The 24,851-nt window shown below is 44.0% G+C and overlaps 1 protein-coding gene across 1 annotated transcript in view; it reads left to right on the top strand.

Moving 5' to 3' along the window:
* Positions 1–24,851, top strand: part of LOC123933642 (radial spoke head 10 homolog B-like) — a 57,195-nt gene that overhangs the window by 1,582 nt on the left and 30,762 nt on the right. The window contains exons 2-10 of the mRNA XM_045992986.1: positions 154–467; positions 6,651–6,726; positions 9,982–10,050; positions 11,554–11,727; positions 13,404–13,489; positions 14,502–14,622; positions 21,782–21,958; positions 22,818–22,977; positions 23,315–23,436. Coding sequence (XP_045848942.1) covers positions 214–467; positions 6,651–6,726; positions 9,982–10,050; positions 11,554–11,727; positions 13,404–13,489; positions 14,502–14,622; positions 21,782–21,958; positions 22,818–22,977; positions 23,315–23,436 — 1,239 coding nt within the window. The 5' untranslated portion in view covers positions 154–213. The remainder of the gene's footprint in view (positions 1–153; positions 468–6,650; positions 6,727–9,981; positions 10,051–11,553; positions 11,728–13,403; positions 13,490–14,501; positions 14,623–21,781; positions 21,959–22,817; positions 22,978–23,314; positions 23,437–24,851) is intronic.

Genomic DNA, 24,851 nt, shown 5'->3' with positions numbered 1-24,851 from the left:
ACTGAGGAGATCTTTCTAGAAATGGGTGATACTTGACAGTTGTAATTTTTCAAGCTGTAGGAGGAAAACAACCATGACATCGGGTTGCAAAGCTAAAATTTTAACTACAATGGAAACCTGCAAGTGTTTGGAGAGAAAATTTTTATTTTTCAGGTGAAACTGATCAGCACTTTGAAACAAACAGTAAAGTGAACTTGAGGACTTCTAAAGACAATGGTGAAGGAAAAGAAAAGAGTAGACAAAAGGGGGGATAAGTCTGCCCGCTCCCCTTCCTCTCTCTCTGATTATCCAGAGTTAGCCAAACAAGATGGCAGTGCGGCAAGGCAAGAGATGTCCCACGGTGCTGTCCCAGCAATGGAAAAGCAGCCCATCGAATTGGGCCCCCGAAGAGAGTCCAAACAGAACCAGCAGAATGAAGACGCCACTCACTATGAAGAACCCATTCTCACCAAAATCATAGTTGAAAGGTGATTTTAATGGGCTACGTCTTCCATGTTCCCCTCTCTCTGCTCTCTGTTCTCCTTCTCCACGGTTTCTTATTGTGGATTTCCCTGTTTCCCCCCGCCCCCCACCTCTGCCATGACTATAAAAATCTAGGTCCCTCTCCTGAGTTTGATGTTCAGATTTTTAACTCCTTACTGGACATCATCCACTGGACTTCAAGCCCCCTGGTGTCCCAACCCAAAGACTGCAGGACTTGAAATGAGATCGGGATTGGAATCTTAGCTCTGTGACAGCAGCTCCGTCATTGAACTTTTCTGAGCCTCAGCTGCTGCTACTTTTTTTTTATTTGAGAGAGGGAGAGACTGCAAGAGAGCACAAGCGGGGAGAGGGGCAAAAAGAGAGGGAGAAGCAGACTCCCCACCCCCACCCCCACTGAGTGGGGAACCCAATGCAAGGCTCAATTCCAGGACCCTGAGATCCTGACGTGAAGGCAGATGCTTAACCGACTGAGCCACCCAGGTGCCCTGAGCCTCCGGTTCTTAACTGGGAAAATCACACCCCATAGAAGCTTCCATGTCGCTACTTGTCAAGCCTTTGGCTTCTCCGTTGATCTCTTGTTTTCTGGATGGGTGCTACCATTTCCCTACCTCTCCAGGCTGTTCTTCCCCTTCCCTGTCATGCTGTGTTTCTTTTTTCTCTATGCTTCTCTCATTAGTCCTTTTCTCTAATGCTTGCTTTGCCTCTTCGTTATCTCTTCACTGAACTGTTGGCCTCATTTCCTAAAAAAAGATTTGAGATCTGCCTTCCTAATTGTTTCTATCACTCCCTGCATTGGTGATCTGTCCTTGTAACAGGTCACCCCAGAATGTGATCATTAAGACAAAGGTTACTGGACACAGTTTATGGGGATCAAGAATCGGGGAGCAGCTTAGCTGGATGGTATTGGGTTAGGATGTCTGGAGGTCCAGCCGAGATGGGAATCTAGACTGCCATCATCTGAAGGCTTGGCTGGCTGCTCCGATGATTTCAGAGCGGCTCCCTGGGCAGCTGGCTTCCCCAGAGAGTAATCCAAGAGAGAGCAAGGGTAGAAGCCACGTGTCTTTTATGGCCAGCCTCAGGATGTCCCTCTCTGTCATATCTGTAACATCCTGGTGGCCCCATGGGTCAGCCCTCTTGCGTGTGCGTGAGGCTTCCACAAGCGTACAAGTGCTCGGAAGGGAGACTCTCTGGGAGCCATTTGGAGGCTGGATCCCACACTCCTAGAAACTTTTGATTTCTTTCATTGTCTCTAGCACAACACTCCTTAGCCTGATGCTCTGACCTGACCCCAGCCTGCCTCTCTCCTCTCAAACTCAAGAGCCCAGCGAGGCTTCTCACCACCATCCCATCGGTTTTACCTTTGCTTGCAAAGGTAGCTTTGCTGAAGTATTTGTCCTTTGTTTCTAAGTGACCAAATCCCACCTGCTCTTCTGGTCCAAACTTCTCCACTGCTGCTTCCCAGTGGGAAGTAATTTTGCTCAAAACGTCTTTTATCATACTTCCCACTTTCTATTATGTGTCACTGTATATACATCGGACATAACATCTTTTCCTTCCTGTTACATACATATCTAGCGTGTATGATCGCTGTAATTTGTCTCTAGGTCTTACCCTCTCTGTCAGGTGGAATATTCAGTCCCAGCCGAAACACACCCAAGAATATCGAACACCAGACCTTACGTTTCGTGGGTGCTCAGTCAAGATTTATCATTTGAACGATATCAATGGCCACTTCTATTTTTATTTCTTAGTTGACTCATTGTTACACAATGTTAGATTGGTCTCAAGTGTACGACATTGACATCGTGATTCAGCCTCCACAGACACTATGCTGTGCTCCCCACAAGCATAGCTGTGATCCGGCACCATATGGTCTTATTGCAACACTGTTGAGTTTATCCCCTTGCTGAGGCTTTTATCCCCACGCCTTACTCATGCCATAACTGGAAGCCTGTATCTCCCTCTCCTCTTCACCCCGCTTCTGCTCTGACAACCATCAGTTTTCTGCATCTGTGGGTCTTTTTTTGCTTTTTGTTTGTTTTTTAGATTCCTCCTAGAAGTGAAATCAGGTTTGTCTTTCTCTGACTTATCTCACTTATAATATGCTCTAGGTCCATCCATATGGTTGCAAAAGGCAAGATCTCATTCCCTTTTACGGCTGAGTATATTTCATTGCATGTGTGTACTACCATCTTTTTCTGTTCATCTACAGATGGATGCTTGGGTTGCTTCCAAATCTTGGCTCTTGTAAATAATGCTGCAGTCAACCTGGGGTGCATTTATGTTTTCGAATTTGTGTTTTCATTTTCCCTGGGCAAATATCCAGTGGTGGAATGACTGGATCATATGGTTTTTTATTTTTAATTTTTTGAGGAACCTCCATACTGTTTTCCATGGTGTGTACCAATTTACATTCCCACCAACAGTGTACGAGGGTTCCCTTTTCTCCACATCCTCATGAACCCTTGTTTCTTTGATCTAACCATTCTGACAGGTGTAAGGTGACATCTCATTGTGGTTTTGATTTGCATTTCCCTGGTGGTGAGTGAGTTTGAACATCTTTTCATGTGTCTGTTGGCCATTTGTACGTCTTTGGAAAAAATGTGTATCCTTTCCCTGTTTTTTAATGGGTCCTTTGCCTGTTTTTTAATGGGATTGCTTTTTTCCTGTAAAGATTTTATTTATTCATTTGTCAGGCAGAGATCACAAGTAGGGAGAGGGGGAAGCAGGCTCCTTGCTGAGCATAGAGCTTGATGCGGGACTCGATCCCAAGACTCTGGGATCATGACCTGAGCTGAAGGCGGAGGCTTTAACCCACTGAGCCACCCAGGTGCCCCTAATGGGATCATTTGTATCTTTGGTGTTGAGTTGTATGAGTTCTTTATGTACCTTACACATTAACCCCTTATTGGATGTATCGTTTGCAAAGATCTTCTCCTGGTCAATAGGTTGCCTTGTTTTGTTGATGGTTTCCTTTGCTATGCAAAAGCCTTTTTATTTTGATGTAGTCCCTGTAACTTATTTTTGCCTTTGTTTCCCTTGCCTGAGGAATCACATCTAGAAAAATGTTGCTGTGGCTGATGTCAGAGAAATTTACTGCCTGTGCTGTCTTCTAGGAGGTTGATGGGTTCAGGTCTTACACTTATCTTTAATCCATTTTCGGTCTATTTTTATGTATAGTGTAAGAAAGTAGTCCAATTTCATTCTTTTGCAAATTGCTGTCCAGTTTTCCCAGCACCATTTGTCAAGAGATTGTCTTATCCCTATTGTATATTCTTGCCTCCTTTGTTGTAGATTAATGGACCATATAACTGTGGGTTTACTGGGCTCTCCATTTTATTTCACTGATCTATGTGTCTACTTTTGTCCCTCTACCATACTGTTTTGATTACTACAGCTTTGTAGTATATCTTGAAATCTCGGATTGTGATACCTGCAGCTCTGTTCATCTTTCTCAAGATTGCTTGGGCTATCCAGGGTCTTTGTGGTTCCATACAAATCTCAGTATTATTTGTTCTAGTTCTGTGAAAAACGCTGTTGGCATTTTGATAGGCATTGCATTGAATCCACAGATTGCTCTGGGTAGTATGGACGTTTTAACAGTGTTGGTTCTTTCAATCCATGAGCATGGAATGTTTTCCCATTTGTTTGTATCACCTTCAACTTCTTTCGCCTGTGCTCTGTAGTTTTCAGAGAACAGGTCTTTCACCACTTCAGCTGAGTTCATTTCTACATATTTGATTGTTTTTAGTGCAATTATAAATGGAATTGTTTTCCTTCTTTTTTTAAAATTTGTTTGACAGAGAGAGAGAGAGATTACAAGCAGGTGGGGGTTGGGGTGGGGGAAGCAGGCTGCCGATGAGGGCTCCCGATGAGGGCTTGACCCCAGAACCCTGAGATCATGACCTGAGCTGAAGGCAGAGGCTTTACCCACTGAGCCACCCAGGCGCCCCATAAATGGAATTGTTTTCTTAATTGTTCTTTCTGCTGTTACTGTATATGGAAGTGCCACTGACTTCTGTCAGTGGCCATTTATTAATGAATTACCTGTGCCAACTCTGGGTGAGCGTTGCAGAAGGATATTACAAAGCAGGAAATGCGGTCTGTGTAGTCAGTGTTTAATTATGTTCTACGTGGGGCTCTTCCTAGAGCAACTCAGCAGTGACCACTGACTTAGTTCAGGGAAGGTGAGCCTGGGGTTGCCCTGATGTGGGAATCAGAGGATATCCTGACACAGAGCGGGTCCAGATCCAGGCCAAGAGCGCCGTGAAACACATATGTGTCTTGGGAGCGAGGGGAGGTGTCGATACCACTGAATGGAGCTACCGTGACTTAAAAAAACTCTTTGACATTTTCTTTATTTGTTTTCATTACTGAAGGCCTATATACTCAGGACAAATGAAGTGATGAGTAATTGGTGGGAATTTCAGGCATCCTGTTCGTGTTCCTGATTTTTAAGGGCGTCGATTTTGGTATTTCACTCGCAAAAATCATAGATGCTGGCCCTTTGCATAAACCGTCTCCTATGTTTAGGTAGTTTCCTTGCATCATTTAGAAATGATTGCTGAATTCTATCAAATGCTTTCCTGGCATCTTGATATAAACATATGGTATTTCTCCTTTGATTTGTTGATGTCATGAGTTGTGTTTATAGACTTTCTACCGTCGAATCTTCCTTGGCTTCTTGGATGAAGCCCAGTTTGGTCATGGCTGTCCCCTGTCCTTTTGGTTTTCACCTCACTTACCCCAGAGCGTAGAGCTGAGTGTAGTCCCAAATCACATATTTTCTCCCTGTTTTTTTTTTTGTTTTGTTTTATTTTGTTTTTTTTTAAGATTTTATTTATTTATTTGACAGAGAGAGATCACAAGTAGGCAGAGAGGCAGGCAGAGAGAGTGAGAGGGAAGCAGGATCCCTGCCGAGCAGAGAGCCCGATGCGGGACTCGATCCCAGGACCCTGAGATCATGACCTGAGCCGAAGGCAGCGGCTTAAACCAGTGAGCCACCCAGGCGCCCCTTTCTCCCTGGTTTTGAACTCAAAATCTGCGTGCTGTCCTCTCCCCTCTTCCCCAAAGCCAGCACATCAGCAAGCCTTTTTGGTCCCATGTCTAGAATATACCTTTAAAAGAAAAACTGTAAAATTGTCATAGTAAAATACACATAACCTAGGGAGCGCCTGGGTGGCTCAGTGGTGAAGTGTCCAACTCATGATCTCAGCTCATATCTTGACCTCAGGGTCATGAGTTCAAGCCCCACACTGGGCTCCGTCCTGGGGCTTGAAACTGCTTAAAAAATATACACATAAAATTTCCTTTTTTAACCATTTTAAGTGTACAGTTCAGTGGCATTAAGTACACTCACCCTGTTGTGCAACCATCACCAATGTCAATTTCCAGAACTTTTTCATCATCCTGGACAGACACTGTCAAGAATAAACCTTCACTTTCCATCTCTACCCTCTTTCACTCTTTCCCCCTCGTTGTTAGCTCTCTGCACAATCTCTTCACACAGGGGCCAGCCAGAGTGCTCTTTTTACGACCTAACTCTAACCTTGGCCAACTCCCCTCTTACAGCCTTCTCCAGGTTCTTCCTCGAGCTCTGGATTTTCCTGAAGCCCCTGAACCTCTGTCTCCTCTCCTCCCTCTGTCCTGTGCCCCAGCTGGGCCTCCTTCCCCTCTGTTGGCTGAACTCGAGCTGTCAGGCTCTTTCCTGCCCCAGGGCCTTTGTACTTGCTATTTCCTCTTCCCAGGATTCTTCATAAGGCTGTTTGTTTCATGACCTGTGGGTCTCAGTACAGCTCCCAAGTCCTCTGAGAGGCCTCTGCCCTGACTGCCTGTACACAGCAGCATCCTCCATATTCTCAGTCACTTTCCCCAATCATGTCTTTCCCCCCAAATTGCATATGATCTGGAATTACCTTGTTTGTGTGTTTCCTGTGTGTTGCCTGAGTCTCCTCAGTGACCCACAAGCTTCCAAGGGCAGGAACTTTCCTGTCTTGTTCATGGCTTGGGCCCAGTGCTCAGAAAGGGGTATAGTGGCACCTCAGGGAATGTTTGTTAAGTGAATGAACATGAGAGATCACTTGTACTTCTTCACCGATGTTAATTATGACTTTAACCCGCTGTCACTGAGGTTTGCTCACGCCACTCATTGCTGTATTTCTTTGTAGCTACGAGGGGGAAAAAGTCCGTGGACTATATGAGGGAGAAGGCTTTGCGGTCTTTCAAGGAGGTTGCACCTACCACGTGAGTGACACATTTCGGGAGCGGGCAGGGAGGAAGGTTAGAATGTTCGGTGAGAGTTTTAGATTTGTATCTTCAGGAAAGTCTGCTGATTCTTCAGAAGAAGTTGGAAGTATTTAACGCTGATTTTACTTCGATTACCTATTCTAAGGTAAAAACATGGCTCCATACAACTGAAGTCATCGTGGCTCAGTGGGTTGGGGCCTCTGCCTTCGGCTCGGGTCATGATCCCAGGGTCCTGGAATTGAGCCCCGCGTTGGGCTCTCTGCTCAGCAGGGAGCCTGCTTCCTCCCCCCTCTCTCTCTGCCTGCCTCTCTGCCTACTTGTGATCTCTCTCTGTCAAATAAATGAATAAAATCTTTAAAAAAAAAAAGATTATATTTATTGGGGTGCCTAGGTGTCTCAGTGGGTTAAGCCTCTGCCTTCAGTTCGGGTCATGGTCTCTGGGTCCTGGGATTGAGCTCCGCATTGGGCTCTCTGCTCAGCAGGGAGCCTGCTTCTCTCTCTCTCTGCCTGCTTCTCTGCTTCCTTGTGATCTCTTTCTCTGTCAAATAAATAAATCTTTTTTTTTTAATTTTATTTATTTATTTTTAAAGATTTTATTTATTAGTCAGAAAGAGGGAGAGAGAGAGACCCAGGACCCTAGGATCATGACCTGAGCTAAAGGCAGACACCTAAACAACTGAGCCACCCAGCCATCCCAAGATTTTATTTATTTGAAAGAGAGAAAGAACAAAGCAGGGGGAGTGGCAGGCAAAGGGAGAGGGAGAAGCAGGCTTCCCGCTGAGTACAGAGCCTGATGCAGGACTAGATCCCAGGACCCCAGGATCATGACCTGAGCTGAAGGCAGACGCTTAATGACTGAGCCACCTGGGTGCCCCGAAGTTGTCATTTTAGGTTGTTTTCTATTCCTGATATTTATTTATTGTACAAACAACATTAAAGTGACTAAAGTAAATACGGAAGAGGAAAGTCCCAGGATCGTCCTTCTCTCCCAGTAAGTAGTTTGAGTTGCCGTGTGTCCCTTTTGTTCCTTGAATGGAAGCATCCTCATTCACGTGGGCCTGTAGCGTTTGTAGATAGGATCTTGACTCTTTTTTCACTTATGAATACTTTGCCGTATTACTGCATGGTTTTCATAACTTAAATATTTTGTGGTAAAACATACCTAAAATTTACCATTGTAACCATTTTTAAGTGTACAGTTCAGTAGCATTAAAGACGATCCCCTCATGGTAGAACCCTCCCCACCATCCATCTCTGGAACTTTTCATGCTCCCAGATGGAAACTCTGTCCCCATGTAAACACTAACTCCCATTTCCTCTTCTATAAATATAAAATATATTTTATTTATACTGTATTTTATTTACACTGGTTTTTATACTGTATTTTATTCATACTGTATATTATCTAATTATAGAATATATAAATATATAATTATATAACAGAAATATATATTTTATATATATTGCATGGTGTTCTGATTTACTGTTCAATACTGTACCATAATTATTAGGTATGAGGTGTTTTCATTTTTTTGCCATCCAACATATTGATTACTATTATTATTATCATTAATATAATCTTTCAGATTATCAAAGAAACGCGTGCTTATAATAAGAACAGATTGTTGCAGTTGGGGTCCTAGAGCGTGGGTTTCTGTGCCCCGATTTTTTTTTCCCCCCACTAAACATATGACACGTCCTTATTCCTGGTCATAATAACGGCCTTTTTAGGAACTTTTATGGCTGAATGATATTCACTAAGACGACTGTCCCGTCTGGCCTTCGCCAGTTTGGGAATAAGCAGCTGCGTTCGTCCTGATCAGAATCCTCTTTGAGCATCGTGGTGCCAAAGGCAGCCTTGCCACGTTTCAACAGGACATCCAGGTCTGGATCACGTGGCACCAGCCCGCCCCAGGCCACTGAGGATGCGGCATCAGCTCCCACTACCCTCAGGTGCTTGGCTTAGTCACCCGTAGCTCAAGCCTGGCCTGCTGGCCTCTCCTTCCCCGTTCATGTGGGGACAGACACCCTCCGTTTCTAGAGCATCTCCTTTAAGCTGTGAGAGAGGCCGACCCAGCAGAATGACTCCGTAGCCCCAGGCCCCACGTCATGAGACCACGGGTTGGCCACAGATATAGATCATAATCCCCTAAAGATAAGACAATGAAACCAAACATTTCGTGAAACCTTTGCCCTTCCCACATAGAGGCAGCGTGATCCTTTCTAGTCTAGTTTGTTAAAATGCTGGTTGTTGTGACTCTAATCGATTCCATAATCACAAACGAGCCAGCCAGGAGTTGGAAAACTACTGGCGGTCCCACATTTTCCTCAGTCCCCGCCTGCCTGTCGTGAGCCCACATGAACCCAGGGCTGATGATACAATGTGTCTTCTTGCTAGCGAGTTAGGGCCACAGTTCTCTGGAGAAGCGTGGTCTGGGGGACCAACAGCATTACCTGGGGATTTTTTCAAAATGCAGATTCTCAGGCCCCAGCCCAGACCTGCTGATGAGTCAGAATTTCAGGGGTGGGCCCAGCAATCTGTGTGCTCACAATCCACAGGTGACTCTGAAGCATGGCAGAGTCTGAGAATCACTGAGTTAGGGTGCTGGGTGCTGTTTACATAGGGTGCGTCCTCCCCTCCACGTACCCCACCTCTACCCAGGTGATCCCAGGGGAGAACTGGACGTGTCCTTCTCCTCCTTTCCTCTGATCACATTTAGACATCCAGGTGTGCTGAGCTGTTAGTGACTAGTTCCTACTAGTTAACAGCAGACACTAAGTGTAAACGGACGATATTAACAGCTGTAGATCATACACATACATGAATATGTTCATATACACGGACACACCCACACGGATAAATCCCAGTACTGGAAGACGGACAGGCATGAAATTTACAAATGGAGTAGTTGCTAATATCCGGATAATGGTTTTTTACCAGGTCTATCTAGTTTCAATAATTTAAAAAAAGATCATTACACTGTGATGTGCACAACCCAAAGTGTATGAATTCTTTTGAATGCCAGCATTTTTCACTGCTTAATTAGGAGAGGAAGGTACAGACTGAAATTACAGTTCACGTTGTACCATTGCATAGGACTGATGATGGGTGTACGTTTTGGGGCATTTGGACCAGCATTTCATGCAGATGAAAGGGGGGATAAGCCTCCATCCTCAGAACTGAAGCCACAGTGGCAGGTTTTATGTAGAATGGAAGGCCTGGTCCTAAGGCTTTGTCATTCTCTTTTAAAGGGTATGTTTTCAGAAGGGCTCATGCACGGACAAGGGACTTACGTTTGGGCCGATGGACTAAAATATGAGGTAAAGCATGTAATACGTTACTGTATTAAACTGTATTTAACTGTATTTAACCAAAGACCCAGAGACTATAGGTGAAAAGTGACTCATTCCCACATGGGCTCCTGGTGATCATTACCCGTTTCATCTCTACGTTCTAGAAGTCTCTGTGTGTTCTCTGTGTGGATTTGTTTTTGGCCTCTCTCCCACCCTTTACAAACACAAGCAGTCCATTACACATTCTCTTCTGTCCTTTATTTATTATTTATTAATTTATTTATATTTTAAATTTGTATTTATTTTATTATTATTATTTTTTATTATTTATTTTGGTGGAGGTCAAACCGTATCCATCTAGCCAGCTCAAGCTGTTTTTACTGGCTGCTTTCATTCCTCTCTTGTGGGTCTCCCTCAAGCCGTCTTGCTGGTTTAAAGGAATGTGCGTTTTTAATGGACGGCTAGAAGGTTCTTCTAGACGTTGTGACTGCAGAGCTGCTCGTGATGGCATCTGTAAGGGGTAACATGAAAATATTTAAAGCACATGCCCATGATGCACATAGTCAACTAGCAGCCAAGTGAGGGAAACCGAGGCAGGTTTGGGCCAGCTGGGCAGCTCACCGGGGCTGCACAGCGGGAGGTGAGCCGCAGAGGCACAGGGGAGCCCGAGGATATGGCGGTTTGGGGCTACCCTTCCCAGGGAAGCTCTCCCCCTTCAACACCCTGCCTTCCGGCCTGTGCCCCTTGGTTTATTTCTGGCAGCTCGCACGCGGCAATCCCTCTTAGCACGGACCCTTCCATGCCAGCCTAGATCGGAGGCTTTATGGGAAGGATATGAGCTGTCACAGAAGTACCTTCAGGGAGGTCAGCTGGTCTCGTGGGACCCGGCCAGTGTTCAGGCCAGGCCACCCTGTCCCCTTCTCCCTGCGGGCTGCCTTCCTCCTCCAGCAAGTTCTTGTTCCAGTGAGAGAATCCGGTGGCTCAGGGCTGACGTCCTGGCCCTGAGCAGCACAGATTCCCCAGAAAGCTCCCCCGGGGCAGGCGGTTGGCTGATGGGTCTGCAGAACTTTTGATGAACCATAAGTGGGAAGAAGGGTTTCCATCAGTTGATCCCCAAGCTGGGCTTGTCACCTGAGTCCCCTGGAGTCCCCGGGAGAGGACACTGGAAGCCAGGGCAGTAAGCCTCCTTCAGGCTGGGTGCCAAGACACACACGTGCCCAAGGCCAGAATCAGAAACCAGCACCTTTCCATGTCCCCTGTTTGCCTCTTGGAGACTTGTCTACACACAGCTTCTGGCTGTTTTAATCTGCTGGAGCTTCTGCCCAGGGAAGGGGACGTGAGAGAGTAGGGGGTGTGTAGAGAAGGAAGGAGGTGGGTGGAAACTGGGGTGGGAGGAGATACGCCACTGTTTCCACGGAGGAGAGACGGGAATAGTTCCCAGTCATCAAGGAGGCATCTCAAGCCACCCACAGGAGTAGGGGTCTCTCCCTGCTTTCGGTCTCCCTCACTCTCTGGGCTGGTTTGCTCTAGGGAGAGTTTGTGAAGAACATCCCCATGAACCACGGCGTGTACACGTGGCCGGATGGCAGCACCTACGAAGGAGAAGTGACACACGGCATGAGGCAAGGATTTGGTATGTTCAAATGCGGCACGCACCCCGTGTCCTACATCGGCCACTGGTGTCACGGCAAGAGACACGGGAAGGTGGGTGAGGCAGCCCCGTGACTCCTGTCCAAACACGGAGGGTGGGAGGTGGGGGGGCCGTTGTGAAAGTAGATTCACTTTCTGTTGATTGACATGAAATTCACACCATGTGAAACGGACCGTTTTAGCCTCAGCAGTTTGGTGGCATTTCGGGCACTCCCGGTGTTGGGCGACTTCCAACTCTGTCCTCGGCACTTCAGAATAAAACCCCATTACCCAGTCAGCAGGTACTCCCCACCCCGACCCCCCAGCAGCCCCCTATCTGTGTTCTGTCTCTACGGCTTTACTTAGTCTGGATGTTTCCTAGGAATGGAGCCCTACAGTATGGGACCTTCTGTGTCTGGCTTCTTTCACTCACCCCATATTTCTTTTTCTTTCTTTTTATTTTTTTAAGATTTTATTTATTTGACAGACAGAGAGAGAGATTATGAGTAGGTAGAGAGGAAGGCAGAGAGAGAGAGACTGGGAAGAAGGCTCCCCGCTGAGCAGAGAGCCTGATGCGGGCCTCGATCCCAGAACCCTGAGACCATGACCTGAGCTGAAGGCAGAGGCTTAACCCACTGAGCCACCCAGGCGCCCTCACCCCATATTTCTAAGATTCATCCATAGTGTAGGTACTTAATACCTTTCCGTGGCTGAATGGTAGCCCAGTGAATGGATGGACCACATTTCGTGTATCCGCTCATCCACTGATGGTCACTTGGGCTCTCCCCGTCTTTGGGCTTCTGTGAATAGCGCTGCTACGAACGTGCGTGGAAGCATTTCCCTGAGTACTTGCTCTCCGTTCTCTGGCAAATGAACCTGGGAGTGGACTATGGCAACCGGATGTTGAACATTCTGAGGAACCTCCAAACTGTTCCCCATGGCAGCTGTTCCAGCCAACCCTCTCGCCAGCAATGCACATTACATTCACTTCTGAGCAAGGCTGCTGTTCCTGGCGTTGTTGTCTTGCTTTTGTGTGGGATGAAAAAGTACTGTAGCCATGTTTTTGGAAAATGTAAGAGAAGGAACAGTCTACCCTTACAATCATCAGTTTGCTCAGATCTAGACTGTTCTGTCCATTGTGTTCTCTTTTTCCCTTCTCTTCCCTTCCTTTCCCGTCTCTTCTCTTCTCTTCTCTTTTTTTTCTTTTCATGTTCTCTTTTCTTCCCCTCCCCTCCAGGTTGGGGGATTGAGCCCAGCATTGTGCTCCTGCTGGGTGTGGAACCTGCTTGGGCTTCTCTCCCTCTCCCTGCCCTGCACTCCCCCCTGCTCGAGCAAGTGCTCTCTCTCTTTCCGAAAAAAAGGGGGGGTGGTGAGGACAGACCTTCACTTGTATGGAAGGTGCTACTACTCACTTTAGGTAACAACAGAACAGGATTGTTCAGGGACTTACTTGACTCAGAGTTACCAAATATGACAGACTCAACATGATGGTTGTCGTCATCCCGTGCCTTAACGCGACACTTCGTTATTAGGGAGGAATTGATCTGTGACGTCTCATTCTCACGTGGGGGCTGCCTGCCCGTCTTCTTGATTCCAAGACAGAAACATACGACAGATTAGGTGTCTTGCCCCAAGGATGACATTGACTTCTGTGTGGTTAAGACTCCCGGAATTCATTTATCTTTAAATCTTTAATAAACATTCGTTTTATGAGGCTTGATTTTTTAAAAAAATGATATTATTTATTTTAGGGCTCTATTTATTACAATCAAGAGGGTACCTCCTGGTACGAGGGGGACTGGGTGTACAACATCAGAAATGGCTGGGGGATCCGATGGTAGGTACCGTCACTACCGCACGTGGGGTGGGTGAAAAGTGCGTGTGTGGGCCCGAATAATTTTCTTTTTAGATTTTATTTATTTGACAGAGAGAGAGATCACAAGCAGGTGGGGGTTGGGGGGGGGGAAGCAGGCTGCCCACTGAGCAGAGAGCCCAATGAGGGCTTGACCCCAGGACCCTGGGATCATGACCTGAGCCGAAGGCAGAGGCTTTAACCGACTGAGCCACCCAGGCATCCCTTATTTTTATTTTTTAATAAAGATTTTATTTGTTTATTTGACAGAGTGAGAGAGCACATGCAGGGGAGTGACTGAGGGAGACAGAGAAGAAGGCTAAACAAGGAGCCCATAGTGGGACTCGATCCCAGGACCCTGAGATCATGATCTGAGCCAGATGCAGACGCTTAACTAACTGAGCCACCCCAGTGCCCCCATTTGCTTGACTTTAGATTGAACTGATAGAGTCAAATACTTTAATAATTTATAATTATAATTATAATAATGTTAACTAATCATAATACCATAGGGAGTTAGTTTTAAAAGATTTAAAATCTGTGCAGTTATCCACTTTCTCACATTATTAAATGACTGAGGATTTAATAAAGTGGTTTATCCTACCCGGAAGATGATGATTTCTACTGACCACACGGCTATCCCTTGAACTTAAGAAGACCGTATGGGCACAAGGGTTGGATTTCTTCCAAGGTGTCGAGAGAAGAAGCTTAAAAGGAAGTCTTTTTTTTTTTTTTTTAAAGATTTTCATTCATTTATTTGACAGAGATCACAAGTAGGCAGAGAGGAAGGCAGAGAGAGAGGAGGAAGCAGGCTCCCCACTGAGCAGAGAGCCCGATGAGGGGCTCGATTCCAGGACCCTGGGATCATGACCTGAGCCGAAGGCAGAGGCTTTAACCCACTGAGCCACCCAGGTGCCCCAAAAGAAAGTCTTCTTAAAGAGAAGTATGATATTAAAAAATAACTGATTATTTTCAAAATTTTTTTTTTTTGTCCTAGTTACAAATCTGGAAACATATACGAAGGTCAGTGGGAAAACAACATGCGCCACGGGGAAGGCAGGATGAGGTGGCTGACGGCGAACGAGGAGTACACGGGTCAGTGGGAGAAGGGCATCCAGGTACGGCACTCGCTTGTGTGACCCCAACACACCCGGGAGGGGACCCTGCTGATCCTTAGCATGTGGGTCTCTCCATATATCATCCGATAACCTAAACCTACTGTTAACTCTAGAACCCCAAAGTATGATTTACTGGTCCAAACCATCCTTTTTAAAGTATGGTGTCATCAAGTAGGTTTCTCTAAAGGTCTTACACGCAGGCGAGGTCCTGGCCCAGACAAGTCTGTTATTCCCACTGCTGCCGTGCAGACCACGACTGTTCTCTACACCTTCGAAGCTGTGTATTTCCTGCACAGAACAAAAATGGCTTTATATGGTTAAGTGTATGTGGTTCCCATAACTAGGACTTTCTAATAATATCTGCAAATTTAATAATATCTCCTTAACGCCGTCACCTATTTCCCCCCTCCCTCCAAACACCTTCCCTCTGGTGACCCGCAGTTTGTCCTCTGTAGTTAAGAATCTCTTTCTTGCTTTGAGACTCTCTCTCTCTTTCTTTCTCTCTCATCCCCCCCCCCCCCCACTTTGCTTGTTTCTTCAATTCTACATTGGAGTGAAATCATGGTACTTGTTGTCTGTCTGACTTATTTCACTTAGCATTATGCTCTCTAGCTCCATCCATGTCATCGCAAATGGCAAGAGTTCATTCCTTTTTTTTTTTTAAGATTTTATTTATTTATTTGACAGACAGAGATCACAAGTAGGCAGCCAGGCAGAGAGAGAGGAGGAAGCAGGCTCCCCGCTGAGCAGAGAGCCTGATGCGGGGCTCGATCCCAGGACCCTGGGATCATGACCTGAGCCGAAGGCAGAGGCTTAACCCACTGAGCCACCCAGGCGCCCCGACCTTACTTTAAGCCTTAAGTCATCGATGACATTCAGCTGCCCTAGGGCAGTATTTCCATCTGAGTCCAAGGAGTTGGCCGTGCGGTGGATGGAGGCGGTAGCGATTATCCGTCCACTCTGGGTGACCACCCACTACATGCAGAGCCCTGTTAGGTGCTTTGGAAATGAAGAGGCTGAAGACTCAGGCTGAAGAGAAGAATTTGATTTTTTTATGTTTTCTAAGGGATAGGAGATCAGTGGTAGTTTGTTAAGAGCAGGTGCCAAGTAGTGAAACAACCCCAGTAACACTCAGAGTTCTTGCTGGGTCCTCAGCATTATCCTAGGCTCCCTACCTGCATTACCTCATTTCATTCTTTTTTTTTTTTTTTTTTAAGATTTTATTTATTTATCAGATAGAGATCACAAGTAGGCAGAGAGGCAGGCAGAGAGAGAGGGGGAAGTAGGCTCCCTACTGAGCAGAGAGCCCAATGCGGGGCTCGATCCCAGGACCCTGAGATCATGACCTGAGCCAAAGGCAGAGGCTTAACCCACTGAGCCACTGAGGTGCCCCTAGAAGCTTTTTATTTTGATGAAGTCCAATACTTTATTCTTGCTTTTGTTTCCTTCACTTCAGGAGACCTGTCCTCTAAGAAGTTATTATGGCTGATGTCAAAGAGGTTACTGCCTGTGTTCTCTTATAGGATTTTTATGGTTTCAGATCTCATACTTAGGTCTTCAATCCATTTTGAATTTATTTTTGTGTTGGTATAAGAAAGCGATCCAATTTCATTCTTTTGCATGTTGCTCTCCCATTTTCCCAACACCATTTGTTGAAGAGAATTTCCCATGGGATGTTCTTTCCTGCTTTGTTGAAGATTAGTTGGCTGTATAGTTGTGGGTTTGTATCTGGATTTTCTATTCTGTTCCATTCATCGTGTTTCTTTTTGTGTCAGTACCATACTGTTTTGATCACCGCAGCTTTGTATTATAACTTCAAGTCCAGAATTGCGATGCCTCCAGCTTTGCTTTGCCTTTTCAAGATTGTCTTTGGGGTCCTTTGTGGTTCCATACCAATCTTAGGATTGTTAGTTCTAGCTGTGTGAAATATGCAGTTGGTATTTTAATAGGGGTTACGTTAAACACGTAGACTGCTTTGGACAGTATAGACATTTTAACAATGTCCTTCCAATCCAGGAGCATGGAATGTCTTTCTATTTGTGTCATCTTCAGTTTCTTTCATCCACATCCTACAGTTTTGCGAGTACAGGTCTTTCTTGTCTTTGGTTGGGTTGATTCCCAGGGATCTTATTATTTTTGTTCCAGTTATAAATGGGTTTTCTGAATTTCTGCTGCTTCATTATTGGTGTGTAGAAATGCAGATTGATTTTATGTCCTGCGGCTTTACTGAATTCATGTATCAGTCCCAGCAGTTTTTTTGGTGGAGTCTTTTGGGTTTTCTATATACAGTATCATGTCATCTGCAAATAGTGAATGTTTTACTTTTTCCTTACTGGTTTGGATGCCTTTTATTTCTTTTTGTTGTCTCATCGCTGTGGCTAGCATTTCTAGTACCGTGTTGAATGACAGTGTTGAGAGTGGACATCCCTGGCTTATTCCTGACCGTAGAGGAAAAACTCTGTTTTTCCCCATTAAGGATGATATTAGCTGTGGGTTTTTCATATGTGGCCTTTATTATGTTGAGTTATGTTCCCTTTAAAGCTACTTTGTCAGAGTGCTTATCACGAATGGATGTTGTACTTTGTCAAATGCTTTTCCTACATCTATTGAAATGATCATGTGGTTCTCATCCTTTCTTCTTTTGATGTGGTGGATCACACTGATTGATTTGCAAATATCGATCCACCCTTACAATCCAGAAATAAATCCCACCTGATTGTGGTGAATGAAGTTTTTCATGTTAGTTTGTTTTTGTGTTGTTTCAGGGCATGGTGTGTGAGTGGGGCATGGGTGTTGGCAGAGGGAGAGAAAGAACCCTAAGCAGGCTCCACACTCAGTGCAGAGCCCCACATGGGGCTTGATCTCATGACCCAAGATCATGACCTGAGCCAAAATCAGGAGTCGGATGCTTAGCCAACTGAGCCACGCAGGCACCCCTATCTGTATGTTCTTGAATAAGTTTTGGAAGTTTGTATTATTAAAGAAACTTGTCCATTGCATAGAAATTTATTGGCACAAGGTTGTTTATAGTAGTCTCTCCTGGGGACACCTGGGTGGCTCAGTAAGTCATACATTTGTCTTCAGCTTGGGTCATGATCCCAGAGTCCTGGGATCAAGTCCTGTGTGGGGCTCCCTCCTCAGTGGAGAGCCTGCTTCTCCCTCTGCCTCCCACTCCCCCTGCTTGTGCTATCTCTCTCTGACAAATAAATGAAATAAATAAATGAATAAAATCTTAAAAAAAAATTTTTTTTTTATAAACATATAATGTATTATTAGCCTCAGGGGTACAGGTCTGTGAATCGCCAGGTTTACACACCTCACAGCACTCACCATAGCACATACCCTCCCCAATGTCCATAACCCCACCACCCTCTGCCTCCCCCCCCAGCACCCCTCAGTTTGTTTTGTGAGATTAAGAGTCTCTTATGGTTTGTCTCCCTCCTGATCCCATCTTGTTTCATTAATTCTTTTCCTACCCTCCAAAACCCCCATGTTGCATCTCCACTTCCTCTATCAGGGAGATCATATGATAGTTCTCTTTCATTGACTGACTTATTTCGCTAAGCATAATACCCTCTAGTTCCATCCACGTTATCGCAAATGGCAAGATTTCATTTCTTTTGATAGCTGAATAGTATTCCATTGTATATATATACCACATCTTTATCCATTCATCTGTTGATGGACATCTAGGTTTGGCTGTTGTGGACATTGTTGCTATAAACATTCGGTTGCACGTGCCCCTTCGGATCACTACGTTTGTATCTTTCTGGGCCAGAGGGTAGCTCTATTTTCCACTTTTTGAGGAACCTCTATGCTGTTTTCCAGAGTGGTTGCACCAGCTTGCATTCCCACCAACAGTGTAGGAGGGTTCCCCTTTCTCTGCATCCTTGCCAGCGTCTGTCATTTCCTGACTTGTTAATTTTAGCCATTCTGACTGGTGTGAGGTGGTATCTCATTGTGGTTTTGATTTGTATTTCCTTGATGCCGAGTGATGTGGAGCACTTTTTCATGTGTCTGTTGGCCATCTGGATGTCTTCTTTGCAGAAATGTCTGTTCATGTCCTCTGCCCTAAATGAATAAAATCTTTAAAAAAAGAACTTCTTTTTAAAAAAGTCTCTTGTGATTCTTTTAATATATATTAGGTGGGATCTATCGTGATGTTCCCTCTTTCTCCCAGTACCAGTGATTTGTGTTTTCTCTTTTGTCTTCTGTCTTGCTACAGGTGTATCCATGTCATGAAAATTCTTTAAGAGCCAGTCTTGGTGTTATTTATTTTCTCTTGATGTTTTTCAGGTTGTTTTTTTTTTTTTTGATGTTTTTCAGTTTTTAATTTGATACCCACTCTTTGCTATTACCTTCTTTCTTCATGCTTTGGGTTTAAAATGCTCTTCTTTCCCTTGAGTTGTAGGATGGAAGCTTTATTGATTTGAAACATTTCTTCTTTTCTAATATAAGCATTTAATACTAAAATTTTTCCTCTTAACACTGCTTTCTCTGCATCCTTCTTATTCTGATATGTTTTAATTTTTGTTCAGTTCAAAATATTTTCTAATGTCCCTGTGACTTCCTCTTTAACTTGTAAATTATTTTGACATATGTTGTTTAATTTCCAAATAGTTGGAGATTTTTCCAGCCATCTTTCTGTTGATTTTTTTATTTAAATCCACTGTGGTTAGAGAACATACTTTGTATGACTACATTTCTTTTAAATATGCTGTGGTTTATTTTGTGGCCCAGAATATGGTCTATCTTGGTGAATGTTGTGTTTTTTCTGCTTTTGTTGGAGTGTTCTGTGGATACCAATTAGATCAAGTCAGTTGATAGTGTTGCTCAGGTCTTCTTCTTTTTTTTTTTTTTTCTCATTAAACTTTGTTTTAATGGGTCTCAAAAGCTCAGGTCTTCTATATCACATTCCTCTACCTGTTTCTTTCTTTCTTTTTTTTTTTTAAATATTTATTTGACAGAGAGAAATTACAACTAGGCAGAGAGGCAGGCAGAGAGAGAGGAGAAGCAGGCTCCCTGCCAAGCAGAGAGCCCGATGTGGGGCTTGATCCCAGGACACTGGGATCATGACCTGAGCGGAAGGCAGAGGCTTTAACCCACTGAACCACCCAGGTGCCCCTTTTCTACCCATTTCTGATATAAGAGTGGTGAAATGTCAAAGTGTAATTATAGATTCATCTATTTCTTTCAAATCTATCAGTTTTTGCTTTATAGATGTTTAAGTTCTGTTAAGTGCATACATATTTAAGATTGTTACATCCTCTTGGTGGATTGACCCTTTTTATATTTATTTTTTAAAAAAATTTAATTTATTTATTTGACAGAGGGAAACAGCAAGAGAAGGAACACAAGCAGGGGGAGTGGGAGAGGGAGAAGCAGGCTTCCCTCCAAGCAGGGAGCCTGATGCGGGGCTCGACCCCAGGACCCTGGGATCATGACCTGAGCTGAAGGCAGATGCTTAACCAACTGAGCCACTCACATGCCCCTAAATAAATAAATCTTTTTTTTTAAAGATTTTATTTATTTATTTGACAGACAGAGATCACAAGTAGGCAGAGAGGCAGGCAGAGAGAGGAAGGGAAGCAGGCTCCCTGCTGAGCAGAGAGCCCGATGCGGGGCTCGATCCCAGGACCCTGGGATCATGACCTGAGCCGAAGGCAGAGGCTTTAACCCACTGAGCCACCCAGGCGCCCCTAAATAAATAAATCTTAAAAAAAAAAAAAGAATACAGTACAAGCCACATATATAGTTTATATAATTTATCATCTTGTCTTGTCCCTCTTCAGCTCTGATAGTTTCTGTTCCTCTTAAGTCATTTTCTGACATCAATATAACCATTCCATATTTTTTAAAAAAAATTTTAATTGTGATAAAATACAGATAACAAAAAAATTTGCCATCTTAATCACATGTAAGTGTCCAATTCAGGGGCATTAAGTACATTCACACTGTTGTGCGTCTGTCTCTACCATCTGTCTCCAGAACTCTTTCTTCTTTCCAAATGGAGACTCTGTCCCCATGAAACACTCATTCCCCATCCTTCTTCCCCCTTCCCCCACCCCTAGCACCCATCATCTACTTTCTGTCCCTATGAATCTGACTCATCTTGGTATCTCGTATAAATGGAATTATATAGTATCTGTCCTTTTGCAACGGGTTCATTTCACTTAGCATAATGTCTTCAAAGTTCATCCATCTTATAGTATGTGTTGGAATTTCCTTCCTTCTTAGGGCTAAATAATGTTCCATTGTATGTTTATATCATCCATTTGTTTATTCATTCATTCATCAATGGACACCTGGGTCGCTTCCACCTTCTGGTTATCGCAAATAATGTGCTATGAACGTGAGTGCCCAAATACTTGTTTGAGTCCCTGTTTCCAATTCGTTTTAGCATATACCCAGAAGTTCTAGGAAGATCTATACAGTCATCCCATTGTTGAAAAAGTTTTGTATTTATATGTGTTATATGTACATACAATATGTTGATTTGGTATGTATTATTGGACATGCCTGGGGAAAATACAGATGAATTCTCAGACTCTTAAATTGTGGTTTTACCTCTACAAAGTGGGATTGAAGAGGGCATTTGAAAAAAAATCAATTTGTATGTTAAAAATAAATAAAATTTAGGGTAATAGTTTATCAGTATCAAGCTAGGCACATTTCATACACAATCTTCAATCTTTATATCCAACCTGCAGGATAGATGTTATTTTCATTTTGTAGATGAAACCCAGAGGGCTTTAAATAATTTACCTTGGATTGAAAGTTTGGTTAGTAAGTAGATAGCACAGAGGCTGTACGACTCTAAAATCCGTGTTCTTTGTCCTTTCCAGTGTGTCATTGTATTTGATCTATTGACTGAGTTTTCTTCTAATTTTAGAAGATTTTTATTTATTTATTTATTTTGAGAGAGAGGGAGGGAGGGAGAAAGCGCAAGTGGGAGGAGGGAGAGGGACAAGCAGACTCCATGCGGAACGCAGAGACTGACACAGGGCGTCGTCTCAGGACCCCGCGATCACGATCTGAGCCAAAATCAAGAGTCAGAGGCTTGGCACCCAGGTGCCCTTACTGACCAAATTTTAAATGGATTCAGGTAAAAAGAGGAAATATTTTCAGCATTTCTCATGGCAATTTGCTTTCTTTTCAGAATGGCTTTGGAACATACTCCTGGTTTCTGAAGAGAATCCCCAACTCCCAATACCCTTTGAGAAATGAATATGTAGGAGAGTTTGTAGATGGATATCGTCATGGCCATGGGAAGTTTTACTATGCCAGCGGAGCTGTTTATGAGGGAGCATGGGTCTCCAACAAAAAACATGGCATGGTGAGTGCAGACGTGTGAAGAACACATTTTACAGATTTAATAAAGCAACTGAAATACTGTTAAAAGGCGTGTCATTCTCTGTCTGGTAAAGTGCATAATCCATTTTTGCACGAGATAACTTACTGTTTTGTTAAGATGATTACGTGAATTTTAAAATAATTTCCAATGTATCATCTGTGTCCTGTATCTTTAGAAGTTATTTATTTAGTTTATGTTATGTACATATGTGTCTGTGTTAGGTGGTTTTGGTCACAAGGAATGGAAAAATCTAGCTTAGTCAGACCAAACTGTTAAAGAATAAGTGGGTTTGATTCAGCAACTCCGTGATGTCAGGAGTTTTCTTCCATCTACCCAGGATGTCTCTTACCGTGATGTCAACTTCACCCCTCTGCTGCTCCTTCCTCATGACCTCAAAATGGATGCTGTGGTTCCAGGCTTCACATCCATATACCACACTAAGTAGGAGGAGGGAAGAAACTCTTTTCTGAGAAGCTTTCCACAAATATCTTTAATTTGGCTGAGCTGACTTGGATCATCTCCTTACCTCTCCATCAGACTGACTCTTGGCTTGTGTTGGACAAATTCCAAGAGAGCGCCTATTTGGTGATGGGCACTCTGCTGGTCACTACTGGTCACTGCAAGGCACCTTCTGGTATCTGAGGGTAGCTGGGGAGAGGCTGTGGAGCAGATAGAGAGAGGAGGAGGAAGAAGAGAGAGGATTGGAGATTGGTTGGAGACTCTAGGAGCCTAAGTGCTAAGTGCATGTCTTAAAAACAAACAAAAACCTCCAAACCCTCGAAAATGGTACAGATGTAGATTATCAGTGGGTTTCCTGAACTGTGCATCTTTCTGTCTGCAGGGCAGATTAACTTTCAAGAATGGGCGTGTGTATAATGGCTTGTTTTCCAATGACCACATAGTGGAGTTTCCAAATCTTGAAGTTGAGTTCTTAAGTCACCTGGACCTGTCTTCAGACCTGTCCTTCAAGAGCTGGCACCCTGTATCCTCCTTCAGTGCTGGTAAGGGGGTGGGCTCCTGGCAGGTGTATGCAAATTAACTTCTGTTATCAGTGGAATCTACTCATCAAAATACAAAGACTACTTCAGGAAACAGAATTTTCCTGGGTGGGCGGGGACAGGACTATTTTTTTAGGAGGTTTTTTTTGAATACTCTTATTTCCCACTTGGGTGGAAAATCATTTCTACATCACACTGAAAAAAAATTTTTTTTAACCTTCCAAAAGTATTTTCTTTTCTTTTCTCCAAAGCACTTTAATTTACTAGTTGAAATGGTCACATTGATGACTTTTAACATTGCTTTTCACCACCATCCCCTCTATTTGCCTTTATTTGCTAGAGGTTATCAGGAAGCTTGATGGCAGTCAAAGCAATTCTGTGTTAGGGTCGAGCATTGAGCTGAATCTCAGTTTGTTGCTGGGTATGTATCCTGAGAAAGATCAAGCAGAGGAAAAGAGGCAGGTAAAAACCTTTTGTATTGTTACATGTTTATATTTTAGGCTTAAATATTAACAGTCTCCCCAGGCTTGGGAAAATACAGCCGAGGGGGGCTGTCCTATGTTGAATGTCTTTTACAAGCCCCATAGATGCTTTGTGTCCATTTCATTTAATTTGCAAGGAAACCCTAGGGAACATGCTTTGTGAGAAAACAGAAGCCCAGACAGAGGGACTCGGTGAATTAATTACGTGAAAGTTACCCTCACCCCCACCTTGGTCTCAAGGCCAAGGCTGTGGCCACCCCAACCATAGGACCTTAATTCTGGTGTGCATTATTATGGACTGCTGGGATTCCAAAGAACTTCAAACTCCTAGACATCAGTACAAGTGTGGAAAAGCTTAGAGACAGAGAAAATTAGGTGTACCTGACTTCCTCTGATTAACAAGTGGGAAATCACATCCACCAAATTACACGTTAGTATCGTGATCCCTGCTTTGACTGGGGCTTGGTAGGATTCTTCCGTGAAAGCATTGTTGATGGCGTGGCTTGCAACAGGAGAACCACCGGTGCCTCGAAAGTGCAAGGGAGGCGCCCCTTTGCTCTTCCTCTATCCCGTCTCCTCTGGCCCCAGTTCCTGTGGGTCTCAAAAGGGATGACGCTCCACCCCTCATTCTCTCTTCTTCTTCTGGCCAACGATGTAATTCAGGCTCCTGGGGTGGCTCCTGATCTGCTGCCAGATTCTTGTTCAAAACCAAACCAAACCAAACCAAACCTATTATGACTTTCTCTAGTTAGGAGAATAATGTACAATACTTGTAGGAAATTTAGAAAATGCACATAAGAAAAAGTAGAAGAGACTCTCCACCCAGACAACATCTGGTGACCATCTTTTTGGTTCTGTTTTGGGCGAACGTAATTAGAATTGGAGCTTTCGGCTCATATACTCTCTGTTTTTGTGTATTGAATCATAGCTCTTCAGTGCCATTAAGTACTTTCTTACAATATGATTTTTAGGTGAATAAATAAGCATGCATTCACTTAAAAAGGAGGGACATTCTTAGTTTTCTCCTCCCTCCCTCCCTGTCTACATGGGTATCATTCACTTTCTACTTTGCAGTTCTTCCCATATCAAAACAGGTGGGTCTTTAAAAAAAACTATGAATTTAAAAATATATCTTGACTGTTTTATAATTACAAACGAAGCACACACTCTTTATTTTTTTTAAGATTTTATTTATTTATTTATTTGAGAGAGAGAGAGCATGAGAGGGGAGAAGGTCAGAGGGAGAAGCGGACTCCCCATGGAGCTGGGGAGCCTGATGTGGGACTCGATCCTGCAATCGATCATGACCTGAGCCACAGGCAGTCGCCTAACCAGCTGAGCCACCCAGGTGCCCAGCACATGCTCTTTGAAGAAAATTCAAACATTGTAGAACTA

The sequence above is a fragment of the Meles meles genome, chromosome 21, assembly GCF_922984935.1.
Source record: "Meles meles chromosome 21, mMelMel3.1 paternal haplotype, whole genome shotgun sequence".
Classification (NCBI taxonomy): domain Eukaryota; kingdom Metazoa; phylum Chordata; class Mammalia; order Carnivora; family Mustelidae; genus Meles; species Meles meles.
This window is presented reverse-complemented; position numbering and strand designations above follow the sequence as displayed.